General features: G+C 36.9%; 1 protein-coding gene and 1 pseudogene across 1 annotated transcript in view; both read left to right on the top strand.

Moving 5' to 3' along the window:
• Positions 1–1,139: 1,139 nt before the first annotated feature.
• The window catches only part of LOC145260238 (uncharacterized), a 64,292-nt gene continuing 43,180 nt past the window's right edge, over positions 1,140–22,251 (top strand). Inside the window, exons 1-5 of the mRNA XM_080118065.1 lie at positions 1,140–3,039; positions 6,776–7,018; positions 7,911–8,096; positions 14,707–14,964; positions 19,286–19,444. Of these exons, the coding sequence (XP_079974191.1) occupies positions 1,170–3,039; positions 6,776–7,018; positions 7,911–8,096; positions 14,707–14,964; positions 19,286–19,444 (2,716 nt within the window). The 5' untranslated portion in view covers positions 1,140–1,169. The remainder of the gene's footprint in view (positions 3,040–6,775; positions 7,019–7,910; positions 8,097–14,706; positions 14,965–19,285; positions 19,445–22,251) is intronic.
• LOC145260854 (U2 spliceosomal RNA) lies at positions 9,573–9,719 on the top strand (annotated as a pseudogene).

Genomic DNA, 22,251 nt, shown 5'->3' with positions numbered 1-22,251 from the left:
TACAACGGGTATTTATAGTATGGATCACGTGAAGTTTGCCAACATCATATGTGAAAGTGTTTTCTGTGGAGCAAACTGGATTTGAACTTGACACATCCAGGTTTCAGTCCATGTCGTTAACCAGTCAACAACAATCACTTCTCTTTCATGGGAGATCACGGCAGTCACGTGGCCGACTTGTCGTCGGCCACGAAACTTTCAAGTTCGTATACAGTTTGTTCCAAAAAATCACTTTCACTTTAGATATTGAGAACCGTCACGTTGTCTCTCCCGTAGTCCCCGATGTCTTTCTAGAAAGAATTCTGACTTAAAAAATATCGTGTAAACCAATGCCAACAATAGAATCTTAAGATAAGATATGATAACCATGACTTATCGTCTGTTTGGATAGAATGCTATATACCAGTCTCCAACATTCCATTATCATTTGAACTCATATATGTGTGTGCTACTATTTTTCAGGCGTGGTTGCGCAACCTTCGCTGTCTGGACTATCTCAGCGTCATGACACAACGATGACAACTTCCACTAAATCAGCCAATCGCGTGCTTACCTATCCATCAGCTCCGTCCACGCACGACTTCCGCTCTTCCCAGTCTCCATCCTCCCCTTTTTCCAATAATGATTTTTCAACAAAAGCAACTTTTAACATTCTAGCATTACTTGGCAATGCTACTTCGATAACTGCACCAAATACAAAAAGACCAAACCCTGCGTTGATTACCCTCGGTCTAACAACTGAAACGCCATTAAAGTCTGATCGAACGCTAACTTTGGACAAGTCGACTACAGTCTCCGTGTTGGATCATGCACGGAACTCAACTAGTCAGTCGTCTACCATTTCGAGTGCAAATAACACCTTCTCTCTTGCGGATCTGTTATCAAAGACAAAGACATTGGCAGCACCGCCACTAAGTAGGATTGGCGCCACAAACTCCACATTTCTTCGGAATTTCGAAGCAAGAAAAGCGACGTTAGACATTTTCAGTCTATTTCGTCGTCGTATTAAAAGCACAAGTAAATTAACATCATCATCATCACCACCACCACCACCACCACCACCACCACCACCACCACCACCATCATCATCATCATCATCATCATCATCATCAGGTATTCCTTTATCAAATTTCATTTCTCTGCCTTTGTTAAATCTCACCACAAAAGGGATGCAATCCCCAAAGCACAAAACCGCTGAACATCTCAAGAGCAACAGCACTGAAATCCCTACAACTAAGAACCGTCCTTCAATTGAAATTCCTGCTGCTATAATCTCATTAATCGATAATATAAAATCAGAAATCAATAAAGAGAATGGTACATCCGAAACAAATACAAAGTTTAATAACGACATAGAACTCAATACCGAATCTTCTACTCAAAATATGTCGACAATGTCTACAATGATGTTCTCATCTGTTGCAAATTCCAGCGTAACAATCTCAAATAAACCCAATGGTTTTACTATTCTTGCAGACGTTTCTACGATCCCATCAGATGGGATATTTGAGCCAAAGACTTCCTCAAAGAATATAAACGAAAACAGTTCTTTGTCAGCTGAGGTTATAACGAATTCGATTTCAAACGATTCTTCTAATAAAACTAATTCAACAATGGAAAATATGTCTACATCGTCTTTACTTATCACGTCAACTAGTAAAACGTTACCTAACAGTATCACTCAACCTGCGGTCGTTTTAATGTCAAATGATATCAATCCGCAAATCACTTTTTCAAATCTGTTTCAGACTTCCACTAAATCCTCTTTGACTCGTTCTTCCGCAGCCAGAGCAACAATCACCCCAGGAATTCCAGCAAGAAGCTTATTTAAAAACTCAGAAGCAACGTCTTTTTCTGAAATTAGTACATTGGATACATATGAACCGTCAGCCAGTATATTTCCTGTTTCAGTACGTTCCACTAAGTCTTCCTCTACAAAAGAATCTACAGAATCTTCTACACAATCTTCCACAACCGAAGAAATACAAGGTCAAAATCCGAAGAGTACGACCAGTTTAGATTCCAATCTTGAATTCTCAACTTTTACAAGTGTAGAATTTAGTAGAGAAACGGTTACAACATCCAGCAACCCTTCGCAACCCGGTGAATCTACAACTGCTGACAACATACATGCTTCAACAACAAGTGAAGTAACTGGCAACATTCCTGTGAAGCCAATCACCTTTATTCCAAATGTCCTTTCTAATATCACTACTCCTGCGATGGGAGAAACAACTCACGATTCCGGAGCAAAAACCACAATTGATACTATAAACATTCCTATGAATTATAGCTTTAAGTTATCGGCTTTTACAACGAGTGTGCGCACAAGGTATAAACCAATTCTACCTGTTGTTGAACAAGATGAATTTGTTACACCTACACCACATGAGGCTAAATCTTTCTCCCCAGAGAGACAAGATGAAATGACGTCATTACCTCTTAGCACACAGACGATCGCAAACAAATCCTCAAACAATAAAACGGCGCAAACTTTCAAGCACAATACACAGACGCTGTCGGCGGAAATTGATCTTAAAACTAAACAGTCAAATTATTCTACATCGAAAAGTGCCCCATTGCGATCCAACGCCACCACTAAACTGGATCCACCATCAGGACGAATCGATGATATTCCTATTGCAATAAATAATAACACACCTTTCTTAGAACTGTCTGTTAAAAATGCAACTCCATCTTCCAAACCAATTCCAAAAATCTTGAAATCAATCAAGAGTAATGTAGTCCCCAAAACGCTTCTTCCTTTTTCTAAAAATCTCAACTCGATGTCTACTCCTTTTACTTCGAATCCTATTCAGCCAGCAACGAAACACATTTCTTTGACAACTACCAATTCCGGATTAGAGCCAATGAATCCGGAAAAGTTTCCAGTAATTCCGGGCCCAGTTTCCTGTCATTACAATGGCCGTTTCTACGAAATCTGGGATACATTCATATCGAAAGATGAATGCAATACGTGCGAATGCTTATACGACGGACTGGTACATTGCACCGAGTTTCCTTGTCACGACCAAAAAGGTAAGCCCGATTAAAAAGTAGAGACGAATACAAGTAAAAAGTATAAACTCAAATACGTATAAACGTTTTATCAAATGTTAAGATTGAAAGCGGCAACAAATATCTTGCTAAAATTTACTGAAATGTTAGTTTTAACATTTAATATTACGATGGCTCAGTGGTTTACAGATTGAACATTTAGATGTGATTAATTAAAATTCAGTTCGTAAATATTAAAATAATGCGACTTATCAAAATGTTATTATTGTCAAAAAGAACACGAATTCGAGACAAACCCACTGATTTGTCGTCGCTTTGCTCCTCCTCCTCCTCCTTGCAGGGACTTTTCGTATTCGCAAGCATTTCAACGTTTCTAAATTAGTTGCTATATAGTTTCAAACAAAGTACACTCACTTTTTTCTTTTATTTTAGGCGTAATTTTAAGCAACTTCTTTCTTTTTCGTCGTACAAAATTGTGTGATTGTGTTCTTATAAATGCATCTTCCTTTATCAGGCGTAATTTATTTTACACAGGAATCACCACATTATCAAGGCCAAGAGGCCACCCGAGGATAAGGGTTAAAGAGTGTACAGTAATAATTAGTAATGGAAATTCAGTAAATTTGTTAACTTATATGGAACGGCTCATCAAGAACTTGTTTACGTTGGATTTGAAGACAACCATATTGTAGTCAGACGGAAAGCAGGAAAAAGGAAGACAATTCCACAGGCGTGCAGTTCTAAGAAAGAAGCTTTGTTCATGGAATCTGCGTTTAGGTTTAGGCACAGATAAAGAGTGGGGAGGAATTATTAATAAACGTCTTAATGAAACAGCCTAGGAAATTTCAAACAGAATTATCCCCCCTTGGAAACGTGGGTAATATTTTGAAGCATAACGCTAACACAAAAGAATCTTGACTAAATTTTTCCAAAATCAAATTCAATCGGGTTTCTACTCTGAAGCATTTCTTGCAAAATCAAGTCGGACATTTTGTTGACAAACTTGAGCCTGGTAGTGAGATCTTCTAGTGATATCTGGTAGTTGATTGGGTTCCCTGAAGATTCAAACGCGGCGTAAACAGGTTACAATATGAAACATATTTCGATAATTAATCAACACGTTTTTTGGTATATATATATATTATTTTATTGGAATTCATTATTGAGATGAGTATTATTTATTAATTTATATATTGCGGACTATTATTCTCATCTTTTAGTTGTTGTTTCACGATGTTTCGGCCAACTATTCCTCTGGCCTTCGTCAGGTGGTAACCGAGTAGGTGGTAACAAAGCCGACCAGAAGCTTACTTGGTCAAAAACGTGGTGAGACGACAACTATGGATGGCAGTAATTGCTGAGAATGCAGTTAGGAGATTCGGAGTTCCTATCCTGTCGGGGGTACAACTTGACGAAGACCAGATGAATAGTAAGCCAAAACGTCGTGAAACAACAACTAAGAAATATGAGAGTAATAGTCCGCAATAAATAAATTAAAATACGTTTTTTGGTGTTTAAGAATCACCAATTACAAATTCCTTTTTTAATTCAACAGTTTTCCTGACAGATAGAGACGATTAATTACGTCTGATAAAGTTGCATTTATAACAATGTAGTCGCACAGCAGAAAAAAGTGCTTAAAATTACGCCTAAAATAAGAGAACAAAAAAAAATGAATGTGTTTAGTTTGAAAACTATACAGCGCCTAATTTAAAAAACGTTTAAAAGCTCACGAATACGAAAGCCTCCTGCAAGTGGGGAGGAACGGAGCGACGACCAATCAAATTCGTGTTATTTCTGCTATCATTTTCTTATAAAATAGTATTTGATCATATTTCATTTTTTTTAAGTGAGGCTTGATAAGATGTACTGTTTTTTTACAAAGAAGTCACCACATATCAAGGCTCGGAGGCTACTCGAGGATGGGGGTTAATGAGTGCACAGTAGACAATGGGACAGCATCGTAGTAATAGTTAGTAGTGGAAATTGGGTAAATTGGATTACTTAAGGGGAACGGCTCATCAAGAACTTGTTTACACTGGACTTGAAGACGACCATATCGTAGTCAGCTGGAAAGCAGGGAAACTGAACAGAGTTCACAGGCGTCCAGTTCTAAGAAAGAAGCTTTGTTCATGGAATCTACGTTTAGATTTAGGTACAGATAAAGAGTAGGCGAAATTATTGATAATGGTTTAAGATAGACGAGTGTTTTTCATGAAAGTTTGGCAAGGGGAGACCATAGATTGGAGCTCAGACGAGCACTTGCCATGAAAATAACGATTCGGATTATTTGGACTAATGTTAACAATTTAGATATTTTTCTTCCAACATTTCGGTCCATAGATTGTCCGATCGCCTTCATTTGCACAGTGTTACGCCATGAGGTATTTCTGATGTAATCAAGGATGGTTCCCCACTCAGCCTTCTTTAAAATACCTCCATGTTTTGGGCAATGGCTCTTCAACTTGGGATCAATAGTTTAGGGTGATATCTACTAATATCCCAACGTGATCGACATTGTGGGCTATTGACATTTGTTACACAATCCTCGGAAATTTCAGCATAAAAATTTCCGAATTCGACAAGGCGCACTTGAAGAAAGTAGAGATTAAACCGCCAGAAACGTTGAGAGAATAACATGCAAAATCAGAACGTGATAGTATGTAACCGTTACCGTCCCTTAGAGAACTCTCTAATTAAAAGAGTTAAGATACACACACCCTTTTATTTTGGGCGGTTTACAAAAAATAAAAATGGAGGTCATATCACGACTCGTTGATTATATCATGCATTTTGTCTTTCTTCCTTCTTAGCCATGAAAAATTATTTCATGGTGGCAGCGGTGGAACACGAACCCACGCCTCCGAAGAAACTGGTGGCTTAGACCGCTTAGCCACGTAGTTTGGATAATCCAAAAAATAGAATATTCCATGATTTTTCTTTCAGAAACAGCTAAACCATTGGAAATTCGTGTCACAAAGTTGATTACATCTTGAGGTAAAGACGATTGTAGAAATTTATTTGTCGCGATATCGATTTACTTATGTATAATTAGTGTTAAAATGATATTTTCCATATAAGTTTAAATCCAGAAGATAAATGGAACGATAATTCAAAATAACATATTGTTTCCTGTTTTTACACCTTGACTATAGCCACCGTCGTCGTGCTTGTTGTAGAAACTGGGCGCCGAATATCAAAGCTTATTCGACAAAAGTCAGGTTGAAAAAACGATAGATTTATTGAATTGCACGCTTGTCATACATTGTAATAAATTGATTGTATCGGGTTGTTTTCGTACCAGAGTTGTGACCGGATCAAGAAAATGGATAGAGTGTGCGCGAGAGAACGGATAGGGAGGAGAAATTGTATATCTGTGTGGGCTTGTTTGTTTGTTAAGCGTTCAACTTGTTAGACCATATTAAATGTGGAGCCTTTTAATATATACAGAAAGAAATTCTGATCCCAAAATCTTTTGTTCTATTAGCATCGTTTGAAGATTATTTTGTAATTTTGCCTTAGACTTCCATCAGCAGCAAATAAATCGTTTTATTTCATTTTTATTCATAATTTGAAAACTAAAAATTATTGCAATTAAAAAATAACAACAAATATGGATATATAAAAACACAGAGATAGGGGTAGAAGTACGTACCTTTTCCCATGCATTTCCGGGTAAAACCAAGTAATTGATATGTTTCCCTTTTTTGTTTTAATTTTCTCATCTTTTCTTTCGTTATTTTTTTTTTTGTTATAGAGCGAACACGACCAACAACCTTGACCCAAACAACAATACCCAGCATCGCAACGACTACAAGAAACGCCCCAACAACGTTAGCGCAATTAGAAGCGGTCCGTTGCGTTTATAATGGTTTCCAGTATGCATTATGGGACATTTTCCCATCATCTGATGGTTGTAACACGTGCGACTGCCTTTATCATGGATTTATACATTGTACTGATCACCAATGCACTGACGATAATAATAATGATAATAACGGTAAGCCCGCGTCTCATAAAATAACTTGATTAAAATGATACATTTTGTAACTTAAATATAGAATAATACAAGCAGGGAGATCGGACGCTGCCCGGGATTGAATGATTCACACTATACTTTTATTGTCATCGAAATCGATGAAATTGCCCATTTTTAATCAAATCGATTGATTGACTGCTCCAGTTGAGGGACCCACTGTGGTGCACCGGGAGGAAACTTCACCGAAGTGACTTATTCCACAATGTATTGTAGTCTACATTGCAATGTAGAGGATCTACTGTTGATTTAAAAAAAAAAGTATTATTATATAATGACTTGAATTAAAATTTTAAATGCCAAAGTCAAACATCTTGGTTCAATTGTGTTCTAAACAGAAACGTCTACTTTGAATACGCCCATGTCTTATAAAAGAACCTACTTATAATTTTTTATGCCAGGCCCTTCTGTTTGCGCGATGATAAAACTTCTCTAATGCACTTTATAAGGCGTTACTTTTGTTCAAAATTTGACTGTCCCTTCTTTAATCGGATTTTCGATTAACGATTTTCGATACTTATCAGAAACTATTTCTTATCTTGAGCTACAAAAGCGACTGAATTCAGAGAATATATAATTAAATGGACAGTTTTTTAACACAGCTGTTTTAAAATAAATATTTACCCCCCCCCCCCAAGTCTCTTATTTTTGGATGTACAGTCTGAATGTATGACAAACATATCTGCTATACGCGAAAGCAGTACAGTGAAATGCATTAAAGTTACTATTAATACATATGTGCTAAATCGATGCATATTTTTCACTTGTTCAATTGTATTGATCAATTATTTTGCATTTAATATTTTGATGATCTCGATTAAATCGAACCCGTTTTTTTTTGCATCTGATGATTCAGGTATTCCTGTTGAAATTGATTTCCCACCGATTTCCAGTCCTGAAGCATGCAAGCACAAAGGTCAAGTTTATGGAATCGGGGAGATGTTTTTGGCTGGGGACAAGTGCACCGTTTGCAACTGCACAGTTGGTGGCTATATCAACTGCACAGATGCTCATTGTCCTTCGGGAGATATTCAACAAAACGGTGAGCTATCTATGTCCCTTATCCTTCCTGTATTCTCTCTGTTTTTCTCGTTCTCTCTCTCTCTCTCTCTCTCTCTCTCTCTCTCTCTCTCTCTCTCTCTGTTCTGAATTGCTTACACCATTTATTATTCAATATTCAATAAGAAAAACAAGAACTGATATTATTAACCTGGGCACATTCAATCTGTATATTTTTCGATGAAAATAATATTTCAAAGTTAAGATTAACAATCCACACACACACACACACACACACACACACACACACACACACACACATATATATATATATATATATATATATATATATATATATATATATATATATATATATATATATATATATAAGCATGACAAACCAACGAAAATTACATTTTAAATTCAACGGTGAGATCTAGGCGAATATCATGTAAAACTACCGAAAATGCTATTTAAAACTAAAGCCCGAAAGACCAAAGAAAATTCTATTTAAAACGTAAGCATGACAGACCAAATAAAATTCTATTTAAAACTTAGGCCTAACAGGCCAAAGAAAACTATATTTAAAATGTAAGGGTGAAAGATCAACGAAAATTATTTTTTAACTTAAGCCTGACTAACTAACGAAAATTATATTTAAAACGTAACGTGAAATATCAACGAAAATTATTTTTAGTCGCGTGCAAGCGACTCTATACGTCACTCCGTCGGTCTGTCGGTCGGTCTGTCCGTAACACTTTTGTGCTTGGCCTTTTTGGTTAAAATCAAAGGTCTATTGTTAATAGATGCTGTTCTTAGCTTTTTAAGCTTTTTCTTTGCCTTTTGGCCAAGATCAAGGTGTAGTATCTGTTCCAACAGATACTGCAGGCAAGGACCATATGTGGGGCAACACCACATATAAGACCTTGCTCAATCTAGAGGCAACCCTTCATCCAGCTCCCTACTCACCGGGGAGTTGGCCCCATTTCCTCTTAACCCCTCACATTAAAAATCGGCCTTCTGCCTAATTTGCTCGGTGGGGGAGCAAATAAATACAGCTTTTTCTGGGCCTTTTAGTCGAGATCAAAGTGTAGTATCTGTTCCGGCAGATACTGAAAGCAAAGACCTTATGTGGGGGCAACCACACATATAAGACCTTGGTCAATGTAGGGGAAACCCTTCCTACCAATTGTCACTACCAGCTCGCCTACTCCCCGGGGAGTTGGTCTCCATTTTCCCTTCACCCCCTCACATTAAAAATCGGCCTTGTGTCTAATTTACTCGGTGGGGGAGCAAATAGATACAGCTTTTTCTTAGCCTTTTGGCCAAGATCAAAGTGTAGTATCTTTTCCGGCAGATATTGCAAGCAAAGACCATATGTAGGGAAAACCCCTACATATAAGACCTTGGTCAATGTAGGGGCAACCCTTCATCCAGCTCCCCTACTCCCAGGGGAGTTGGTCCCCATTTCCCCTTCACTCCTCACATTTAAAACGTACTTAGTGGGGAGCAAATAAGTATCGCTTTTCTTAGCCTTTTGGCCAAGATCAAAGTGTAGTATCTGTTCCGGCAGATACTGCACTTAAGATAATTTGTACCAGTCAATGGAGGGGAAACCCTCTATACTGGGACAATTATTATTTTTGGTAACCAGAGTGACCCCTTTTAGGGGAGCTGGTTTTTACCTCACATTAAAAACGGCCTTGTGCCTAATTTGCTCAGTGGGGGAGCAAATAAATACCATCTGTTCTTACTACATGCTGTACTTATGTTTGTAACTTTGTGATATAAAGTGGGGGATCACTTTTCTGTATTAACTTAATGTAAAATGATCTCCCACTTTACAACCAGTCCGTCTCAAAGCTATTCAAGTCATTCTCCAGATCATTCAAGTTGTTTTTGAAGGATTCCAGTTATTTTTTAAGCATTCAAGTCATCATTAAGTTCATTAAAGTCATTCTAAGTCATTTACTTTTTATTTATTTAAGTCATTTCAGCCCATTTTTAGGTCATTTTAGTTTATCTTTAAGAATTTCATGTCAATCCTACATTCACGCATTCATTCATTACACGAGAGCACGCGACTAATGGCTATCAGCCTTGTTCAACTAAAGCCTAAGAGACCAAAGAAAATTCTATTTCGAATTTTAGCGTGAGAAACCAACGAAAAGTATGTTTAAACTTAATTGTGACAGACCAACGAATATCATATATCAAACTTAAGTGTTATTTTAAACTAAATGTGACAGGCTAACAGAAACAATTTTTACACTTAAACGTAACAGACCAAAGGAAATTCTATTTAATACTTAAGCATGCCAGGTGCATTTAAACATTTTTTTTAACTATCTAGGGTTTAATTCAGAAGTAGATAATTCTAAACTGCCTATTAATACTCCCCCGATTGTTACATTAAAGTTCATTCAATGGTGAGGACCCAGTTTGAGAGTTGAAGTGTACAGTTACTTATTATTTGATACTACCCCCAGATGCCGTCTGGCCCGAAGTAGCAGTACCTTTTAGGATCGTATCTATGGATTAAATAGAATTTGTTACGTACAAGACATCACTAAATAATCCCAGACATCCTTTGGCAAGGTGTTCGCACTAACCTCAGCCAGCCACCCCAAAAATCGAAATTTCTCGGTCCTTTCACTTTTTTATTTTTATTTTGCCTATCCTATTTCCCAACTCTATCAACTACTGAGCTCTCGCTATTCCTGTTAATCCTGGGTGAGACACAAAACCGCATCCAATAAAGAATCCCAAATTTGGGTATTGTGGAAAGTTTCGAATTATTCCTTAGTTTCAATATTCATATGACCATTCTATGAAATATGACCAGGTTGTTAGTACCCATCAGTGTCTCGTATATACGTTAAGTCATTAACTTCTTTCCAAGAACTGAAAGCTTGTGGAACTCTTTTCCTGATGACTGCTTTCTTTCTATCTATAACCTTGGTCTTCTTTTATAAACTAAGACCAACAAGCATCCCCTGTCTTTGCGAAAATCATCTTTAATATTTGTTCGCATCAAATGGCTTTAATGCCTTGTCTGGAGCGATTTTTGTAAAAATAATGAACACAGACTATATTTGTTTTATAAAATATCCTCATAGAAAACAAATGGTCATAGTCAAGATTTTCTGTGCTTTTTGACTTCCGGTTTCTGTTGTCCATTTAGCTGGATAATTAGACACGGTCAAGCAGACAAGAAAGCCACTGCTAACATGGTGAAAAAGGCGGGGGCTTTCACATTAATTAAGAGGAAGATAATCATTAATCAGAAGGGACCATATTTTCCTTGTTACCATTTTCCCGACTATGGATCAGAAACCGAAAGTCAAAAAGAGCAAACAACCTTGAATATATCCCAAAAAATTAATATACAAAACACATCCAAAGATAGAAATCATGCTGTCATAACTAATGAGGAGTACTAGAAATGAGTACTTTTTCATGTCTTGACAGAGTACAAAATCGATATCAAACTATGGTGAGGAGTATACTTTTCTCTTGGTTTCGACCCCTTTTCCTCTTAGAAGATGTGTAGCTAGTCCAGTCTTTTTCTTGTTTCTCTGCTTTATCATTATTACCGTGGACTGTGCTCGACTGAGCTCCAATCTTTGATTACCTCTTGTAAGACATTCACAGCAAGAACTCGCTTTGCCACAAAAAAAGGACTTGTCTTCCTCCTTCCATATGCCTACCACCAGGCCGAATTTTCATGGACAGAGTTTCTTTGCAATAGCTTCACGTTTCTGGAACACATTATCGTGAAACTGATTTCCTGTGTAGTACAACTTGGTCATCTTTAAATACAATATCAACAAATTCTGATGTAAACCTTATAAGTAATAATCAATTCACACCATTTTTAGTTTTCTTCATCTTTCATCTGATAACCTTTTCGGCCTCATTTACCCTCATCCTCGAGTGGCTTGATAGACACAATAGTAAAAAATATAGAAAACAAAAATTTACAGCGTGAATGAATATGTGAAAATATTAAGAATTTGAAGTATAAATCTGTAAGTAAAATTACTTCATTTGGCATCAAATAATCCAAAAAGGTTTGATATGCCGTAAAACAATACAACTAACCGATTATTCATTTTTTTTAAAAAATAAAACTAATGTCTTTATAAAAAAAAACTAGAAAAAACACACAATTTCATATGAAATAGAGACTTGTTTGCTGTTAAAAGATTTGAGGTGTCCTAAGACACATAACTGTGTAATCTTATGTAATCTCTTGTTAAAGATGGTGTTTGCGTGTTTATGTATTATTTATTTATTAAATCCTTTACTTTTACTTCGTTTTCTTTTTACTGTTTCTTGTTACTTTTTCATTTACTACTAAGGGTACTTTTAAGAGTCTGTGTGTGTGTTGTCACCGTTCTTACATATACGGGCGTGGGTGTGTATGCTCTTACGTATGTTACATGCAGTTCACTGTTATATGTGTGTGTGTGTGTTTTTTTATCCTTACACCGTTTCTTGCCTTGAAAGTCTCCGAGATGTATATGTGCAACAATAATGTGAACATACCTGCTTGCCTTGGCCAGCGGATGGTGCCTTCTTGGTCGCTGCTGGTCTCCATCTCGTTGGGGAGTGGTTACTGCAGACAGATTCATTAATGACAACAAGATGGACTGAAGCTTCAATCTTTTATTCAAGGCAAGCCTATCATCTCGGACCATGGTGTTCGGAGAGAGACCCGAAATCTCCCATTTGGTTTCTCTATTGCCCCAAACCACTCTCCGCCCATGTGGTCGTCAACCGGAAGCCTACGACCATAATTCCCTTAATTTCCGGTGCATTCTATCTAGGTCGTCAAAAGACGACTTGAGTTTGATGGCTGTCAAATCTAACCTTCTCTGACCCTGCTAAATCACTGATGGGAAACCAAATATGCTCATATCTGTCTATTTCTAAAAACTACCTATATAGCATTTAATCTGGGATTCCCAATACTACACTTCTTACAGCATATCTTTATGTCGAACTCGGGAATCTTTATGTCGAATTTGGCAATCTGTACGATATTCCGAACAGAACTCTTTATTTAATCCGCGAGAGTAGAATGCTCTCGCTCCATCTTCTATAATATAAATCCTACCTGTCTGTCTAAATGTATGTATGTATGTATGTATGTATGTATGTATGTATGTATGTATGTATGTATGGCTCCATCAGTCATGAAAGGATAGAAGTCTTTAGTAATTTGTAATTATGCTAGCAGGGAGATTCGACGTTGCCTGGGATTGAATGATGATCAACGAATGTTTTACACGCCCATATTTTTATTGTAATCGAAATCGGTGATATTGCGCATCTTTTAATCAAATCAATTGCCTGAAGGAAGCTTCACATCATTCGCTGCAGTAACTTAATTACTTTTATATATAACTGCTTGAATTAAAGTTAAAAATGCAAAAGTCAAGTATCTCTAAATTGAAAATTTTCATTTTGAATGCACCCCTGCCATATCAAAGAACTTGCTTTTGATTTTATATGCTTGGCCTTTCTGCTTGTGCGGTGATAGTGGCTCGATTTTTAATTTTAGATGAAAAAGTAAAATATCATGGTTCAATTGCACTTGAAACAGAAACATTTATTTCAAATGCGCCTCTATCATATCAATGAACTTACTGTTGATTTTATATGTCTTTCTGTTTGTGTGGTAATAAAACTTCCGAAATCCACGTGTAATGTTAGGCTGTATACGGTGTTAACATTGGACAAAATCGTTTGTTCCATCTTCCATCGGATTTTTTTTTATTATCGATTTTCGATACTCACCGACAACATTCCAATATAACACCTATCTAAGAACACTGATAGATACATAAAGTACATTTGAGTGAAATTTCATAAAAATAGATCTAGCCGTTTCGGAGTCCATAGGGAACGAATTAACACACACACACACAAAGTTCCTTTTAAATAATAGTAGAAAAACAGATAGAGATAGAGATTCTAAATATAACCCGCACCGAGGATTGAACAGTCATATTTTTTTTTACTATCAAACCAAAAAAAGGACTTGTCCGTTTTCTTTCATATGAAGTGGAATTTTCATGGACGGAGCTTCTTTGCAATAGCTTCTGGAACACATTATCATGGGACTGCTTTCCTGTGTATTACAAGTTGGTTGTCTTTTAATACAATGTCAACAAATTCTGATGAAAACCGCCCTATAAGTAATAACCAAGGCACACTATTGGTAAATGAATCTCATAGTTTTCTTCATCTTTCATCTGATAATCTTAATTTACCTATTGCCTTATCCGTTACGCCACAGGCCCCTGCGAACAATTCTAGTATGAATTTTGAAAGCATAAAACCAATTCTATTTTTAACATGTACAGTCTTATTTTATATCACTATCGTTTACTACTACAACATGCTATCCCGTCGATTAAATAAAGGGTTCCGTTCGAAATTCCGTGAAGATTCCCGAGTTCGCCAGAAAGATTCTTGAGTTCAACAGAATACGCATGAAAAAGCGGAAGGTTACATCGGCCGAAACGTTACGAGAATAACACTCAATATGAGAACAGTAAATATTCCAAATATTAAATAATTTTTAAAAAATTAAATTCTATTAAATAATTCGAAGAAAGATTAATAAATTGATTATTTTACAGATCGTAAATCAAAACTTGTGAATGAAGTATCGCCAATGACGAAGCATCCCAGTTGGCCTCCTGCAATCGTTACGGTCGCTCCGGGAACTCAGGTGCCAATCACCACATTACCACCTGTTGTTGTGCGCAGAACGTTCTGTTGGTACAACGGTCGGTCATTTGAGAGCGGCGAGACATTCAAGTCGGTAGATAAGTGTAACACCTGCACGTGTATGCCGGGTAGTCTGCTTACTTGCACCCAGTTACCCTGCCCAGACGGTAAGAACTCGTTTATTTTTTTAGTTGCCTGGGAGGAAAAGAACAAATTAATCACTTATTAAAAGAAAAGGAAATTGATTTCAGATACTTTAATTTCGTAATTCGTGTATTCATTTTTTTTTTTTTTTTGCGGACTGTTATCCTCGTCTTTTTTTTTAAGTTGTTTCCCCACGTTTCGACGAACTAATCCTCTGGCCTTCTTCGGGTGATTATCCGCAACGCGATAGGAATGTCGAGTTTTGTAACTGTATTTTCAGTAATTACTGCCTTCCATAATTGTTGTTGTCTGACCACGTTTTGGCTAACTAATCCTCTGTCTATCCAACGCCGTTGAGTTTGACTGAAGATAGCGGGTTCAATCGTCTTCAAGCAGGCCAGAGGATTATTGACCAAAACATAAGGAGACAGCAACTATGGAAGGCAGTAATTACTGGATATATAATTACAAGACTCAGCATTCCTATTCTTTTGCAATTAATCGCCTCAAAATATTCAGAGGATATATTGGCCGAAACGTCGTAAAGCAATAACTATAAAGATAAGAACAACAGTCCGCAAAAAAAAAAAAATAAAATGAATACACAAAACAAATTATAAAGGCTTGAAAAAAATAAATTTCGTAATCAAAATATTTTGTGAAATATGACTTTTTAAAAAGTTGGTTTCATAATAAACATTTATCATGAATTTATTTTTTCAGGACTTAAGGGAAGCAACTCATTACATTTTAAGAGGTTAGAAAATAGATTTGGGTTTACTTTCGGCAACCTTGTAACTTTAGCTTCCGTTATTTTGTTCTTTAAGCCTTCACATTTAATGAACGATGTTTTTTTTACAAAGAAGAAAGAATAGCTTTCTAAGGGGTCGGGATATACCCATATAACACTTATCGTTAGCTAGTTTAGATCTTGTGATTGTATTTTTTAGCTTTTATTAGGTTGTCCGGAAAATAATGGCCAATTTTAGAGAAAAAGGATTTATTAATCAAATAGGTGACACTAGACATTGAAATTAGTCAAAGTATGATCCTTGAACAGCCATGCATTTTTGCCATATATCAACTAGATCATTTATGCCTCGTTGATAAAAATTCTGTGGCTTAGATGCTAAGAAATCTTTGAAAAAAGATTCAACCTCGGCATTAGATCTGAAAGTTTTGTTGCTTAATAAAGCGGCTAAATGCTTGACAAAATGGTAGTCCGTGGGTGAAAGATCTGGAGAATAAGGAGGATGTGGTAAAGTTTCGTATCCCAAGTCTGTGAGTTTCTGCAGTGTCATTCTCGCAACATGAGGTCGCGCATTATTGTGGAGCAGGATTGGACCACGCCTATTCACTAATGCAGGTCTCAATTTTTCTAAATGATGATGCATTTCTTCGAGTTGATTGCAGTAAACGTCTGTCGTGATGCTCTGATTAGCATCCAGAAAGCTGTAATGAATAACATCAATTGCACACCACCAAACAGTCAGCATAATCTTCTGTTGGTGAAACTTTGGCTTTGGAAAATGTTTGGGTGGTTCATCACAATCAAGCCATTGACCTGATCATTTCCGATTATCATAAAGTATCCACTTTTCGTCATAGGTGACTTTTCGGTCAAGAAATGGATCATTAATGTTTCGCAAAAAGAGCATCGAACACACTTCAAAATGTCGAGCTTAGTGATTTTCGTTGAGCTCATGTGGGACCCATTTATCGAGCTTTTTCACCTTGCCAATTTGCTTCAGATGGTCCGACTCTGTTGAACTGCTGACACCAAGTCCCCGAGACATTTCCCTGACACTTTGCCGTGAGTTTTGCTCAACAATGGCTCTCAAATTTTCATTGTCAAGATTAGATGGCCGTCCTCTACCTTCTTCATCTTTAAGGCTCTCATCACCACTACGAAATTTCTGAAACCACCTTCGTACTGTTCTATCACTTGTGATGCCTTCTCCCCATGCCCTATTGATATTTGCAGGTGTTTGAGAAGCATTGTTACCAAGCTTAAACTCATGCAGGAAAAGTAATCGTAAGTCTTCCTTTCTCATATTCCAAATTATGGGCTCATTCGCCCATAAAACGTTTTCTGAAAGAAAAAAAGTAAGAAATTATTAAAGAGCACATATAAATCAATAATCATGCTGATGTTTACCTGAAATATAATAAAAATCCTATGATAAAATCCAATTTCAAAGCAGACTTCCTGAAATGGCCATTATTTTCCGGACAACCTAATACATCAAATGGGTTGGTGCATTGTCTGGAGCGATCTCCATAAAGCATGATTACTTCCCTTTAATAATTTAGAATATTGGGCGAGTAAAAGGAAATGTGCACCCAGTATTCTTTAGTCAGAATAGTTATTCAAAAAATAAAACTCGCTAACTGAAATATATTCGTAATAGTAACGGTGGAAAAAATGAGGAAAAGATAGATCAATTCTTATTCCATCCATCTAGCGCGGCCGCAGCCGAGATTGAACTCACTACACAAGTTTGTAGAGTAATTCAAATCTTGTCCGTAGCTAAATATTTGATGCTTCGCCAGGGTTATCAAGGATATTTTTTTATCGTGATGCCATCACTAGATGGGTTGCCTACCACGCCTAAGAGAGTCCCATCTACCCTCGATAGAAGGATAGACCGCACCAGTTTCTCAACCTGGTATTTTACTTCGCGGTACATACAACGCCTCGCCTTTCTAAATTGTCACCCATCTGGTACTGGCTAAGCTCAATATTGCTTAACTACGGTGATCTGGCGAGAACCGGTGTGTCAACGTGATTGTGACGTATATTCTTATGACCGGTGTGTCAACGTGATTGTGACGTATATTCTTATGAAGTCTCGGATTACTATTTAAAAATTAAGATCATTTTGATGTTACAAAACTGCTATCTTTATACTCCCCCCTCTCTCTTTCTTTAACATTCAGTTTGCTTTCTTAAACAAATGATATTACTGGAGTGATTCAAGTAAATTAATCCGACGAGAACTGGTTAGAAAATGATGTTATCATTGTCGCTATGAGAAATTTTGTAATAATTAGAGTAATTAGCGCGCTCTATGAACCCATCTGGTGATTCCGAGTTAGGTTTTGTGCTAAAAATTTTGTAACACTAATATATGCAAAATTTTGAATTCTGATTTGTGCTATTTATCATTTAAGTTCACAAAACCTGAAAAGAGGCATCCAGTCGAGGCACACTAAATGGACGGTCTCTTAAGAGTCGCGGCATGTATCGTATCTTGACAAGTGAACCGATTATTCAATGTGAAAACCCAGTAACGATCAAAATCATCGTCTCGGGATCTTGAGTTTACTTTTGATAGCCTCGTGGCTCTCGTTTTCCTGATTTTGTTCTTTAGTTCTCACATTCCACAAGCGATTTTTCTTACAAAGAAGGAAGAATTGTTGTTTCCTGGATCTAATTTTCGTATGCAAATGGCAAACCATGCACGAAATAACCTCACGGTAGGAGAAAAGAAAAAGACTAAAAACAGAACGTGTGCACAGACAGAAGAGTACGTTCGAGAACACGCCTAATAGCACGTTTGAGAGCACTTCGAAATGAAGTTCGAGATGACAGAGATCAGGGATAAAAAGCACGATCAAATTTTATTTAGGAAAGTACCCGGAAATAAATGTCGTTGTTACAAAAAAAAAAAAAATGAAAAAGGAGTCAAGTTATTACTTGTCATATGTTCCTTGCGACGTTTTTCGCTACAACGTGTTGGCTCCGGGTGTACATCTTAACGCGTATGTAAACGTGTAACGTTACATCAAGATTTCAAAATTGAACGTTGAAAATGAATTGCATGAAATCGATTATGCATTTAAACCTTATAACTGGGTTCTTCCTTCCTAAAAAAAAACAGAAAAATTAAAAAAAAAACAAAAAACAACAACAAATAAAACTTTTGACCAACCCAAATAGCTTACAATTTATTGCATGCGGAATGTTCACATTTATTTTAGTATATTCAGCTCTACAGTTACACCCAACTCCTCAACTCCAAAATGGGAGAGCAAAGGCGGAACATCCGCGCACTATGATCATCAAATATTTTCTCTTATGTTTTTTCCTAATCTTCCTGAACGATGATGTGCGTCTCCCAAAGCAGTAGTAAAACACCTAACAGAGCCACAGATTGATTAGTTGTAAAATGAAAAAAAAACAAAAAAACAAATCCGCATCAATGAATCACTCATTGCCAACGTGTTTCAACATTAAATGAACCAATGTTACGTTGTTAAACAGGCAAGTCGAACCAAGAAAAACTCAAATGAGTAGCCATTTTGTTTTGTCTTTTGTTTTTAACCTATCGTGTTTTCCAGCGTTATCTGACCAATCCACCTGCACGTACAACGGTCATGTTTATGAAAATGGACAGATGTTTAACTCGGCCGATGGATGTAACACATGCGGTTGTCTTAACGGTGGGTCCATCCTTTGCACGAATCAAGTTTGCAAGCTCGGCAAGGACAACTTTAAAGGTATGTTTATTTTTATGCACATTCCGTGTGTGACTATGTAAAAGCGGGGGGGGGGGGGGAAGTTGATATTCTTATGTCATGTTATGTTTTTTTTTATATATAAATAGTAATTATATTTAGTCTTACGTCACCCTTCCCCTTGAGATAACGGGAATGCGCAGAAGCGCTCAATAATTATGTGTCAGTGCCTTAGTCGGATCCAAATACGGTGAAAATAAGATCGTCCGAGGGTTAGGAAATGACAATGCCAAAGTCGTTCAGAAAGTAACTGACGAAGTTGCTCTGGTAATGTATTAGGTCATATCGACAGAATTGTTCGCATTTTGTCGGGTCATATCAACGGAGTTGTTTGGAGTCGTGTTGGGTCGTGTCGACGGAATTTTTCGGGGCCGTGTGGTGTCGTATCGACGGTATTGTTCGTGTTGTTATAGATAGAAGCGTTCGGGTTACGTTTGTTGTTCGCTTGACTTGACGGTTGTGGCAGTCGGACTACCGCGTGCGGTAACAATGTATATTTGGGGGGGGGGTTCCGTCTCTCTTCTATCATGTAGCGGGATTATCCGTTTTGAACTAGAGAAAATAATATCTCTGCTATTAAAAATAACTAGACCTTTTAGTCCGTTAAAAATGGGCAACAGTTATAGCCCGTTGATTGGTTGGTTGGTTGTTTTTGTTTTACGGCATATCAACCCTTTTCGGGTTATCTCATGCCGAATCCAAAGATTTTGAAAAAAAAAATTTTAATAGAATATTTGTTGTTTTCAAGTCGGTTTCTATTTAACTGAATCGGACCAGTAGTTTCTGAGAAAAAGTGGAATGGACAAACAAACAAGCAGACAGACTAAGATAAATATAATGTAGATAACGACAATGTTACCAATGTACTAATTCGTAATAGCTACGACAATGACAAAATGGTTTTCTCATAAAAATGGGTCATTTAAATATAAACTACATAGTAGGATGTAAGTCTTCGGATGCTTTTGGAAATTAAAGACTGAGTTTGCTTTGACAGTTTGATATTCATTAACCTCGGTAATTAAATTTGTAAAATAATCATTTAGTTTTGTTTTAAAAGGATGTGTAACAACAAGAACACGTTTTCATAAATATGGTCAGACAATCAGAAAAAAGGAAAAGACTGACACCGGATAGTGAGGACGTTTTGTGCTTTGCTTCTCAGCATGGCACCAGCCAGGAGCCCGCTGCATGTAAAAGAATTACTGTGTTAGCAAGCTAGAAATGCTAAATCCTCTTTTTTATTCCTTGCAACCTCTTTCCCTACAGAAAAGACGTTGATAGCCTATTCATGCTCTATCGTTATTTTCATGGCAAGTGCTCGTCTGAGCTCTAATCTTTGGTCCACCTTGCCAAACTTTCACAAAAAATACTCATCTAGTTACAACCATTATTAACAGTTTCCCCCATTCTCTGCGTATAAATCTAAACGTGGATTCTATGAACAAAGCTTTTTTCCTAAGACTACTGCCCGTTTGTGGAACTCTGTTTCACTGGTCTGGTTTCTAGCTGACTACAATATGGTTGTCTTCAAGTCCAATGTAAACAAGTTCTTGCTGAGTCGTCCCCTTAAATAATCAAATTATACTAATTTTCCACTACTAACGATTACTACGCTGCTGCCCTGATGACTACCATACACCTAATCACCCTTATCCTCGAGTGGCATTCGGGCCTTGATAAGTGGTGATTCTCTTGTAAAAAAAAACCCACTGATCAAAAAAAAGTTGTGATTTTTAGTTTTATAGAGCATGGTATCTTCTTTAACTCAGAAAATAATTTCATGGCACATAACTATAAGAAATAACATTACGCATAAAACTATTTGGAGAATATTACAGGCATTTGTATGTGCTGCTCATAAAGAACTTGCGAAGCACAACGTGACACATTTTGGTATAGTTCTTGTGTTAATCTTTACAAATGACAACACGAAAAATAGAATATGAAAGGAGATTTTAAAAAAATAAACCTTGATTTTACTTTAGACAACCTCGTAAATCTCGCTTTACTTATTTTGTCCTTTAATCATCACATGCCATGAGCGATGTTTCTGACAAAGGGGGAAGAATTGTTGCTTTTTTAGGTCGGAATCTATTTCCACTAACATTTATCGTTGACTAGGGTTTTTTTTTTTTTTTTACCTTGATAACGTTGAGAGTACGTTGTACAGTTGTACACATGTTTTGGCCTCAGTTGGAAAGTGGACAAAAAGGACAGGTAATAACTCCAACTCGCTTTTTGGTTTGTACAACCACATTTATTTCTCCATCGTTACAGCCGTGACGTCACTCACGTGATGTAGAACGGTCTCCACGTCTCTCCCGAGATTTTGAACGTTATCTCGTCTCTTTTGAGATCGTTGTGTTTCTTTTTTAGAGTCATTCTCTCCACAGGTGACGTCATTTTTCATACATTTATATACGCACATCCGCGCTATGATACAGAACTAGCTTTTTGTAGCTTCTTATTCCAATCGGCATCATGCCTTGTATGAATTGGTTTACATGAGAAAAAAAATGCAAGTAACACTTAAAAGACAGCAAACGGAACCTGGTTATTCCACAGTTAAATAAAATGGATCTTCATTCCGTTATATTTATATACTTATTAAGAGAATACTTCGAAAAACTTATGTCTAGAATCCTTTTGTTTTACTCACCTTCACTCCAGACAAGGCATATTGCCACTTGGACGTAAGGGGTTACTAATTGGGACCATGCCCAAAAAGATTAAGATGTTAGTTTACATTACATTTGAACTTCTGCATATCAGTACAATTTGGGAAG

The sequence above is a fragment of the Euprymna scolopes genome, chromosome 36 (assembly GCF_053919585.1).
Source record: "Euprymna scolopes isolate OS-2025 chromosome 36, ASM5391958v1, whole genome shotgun sequence".
NCBI lineage: Eukaryota > Metazoa > Mollusca > Cephalopoda > Sepiida > Sepiolidae > Euprymna > Euprymna scolopes.
The sequence above is the reverse complement of the archived record's forward strand: the minus strand, read 5'-3'. Positions and strand labels throughout refer to the sequence as shown.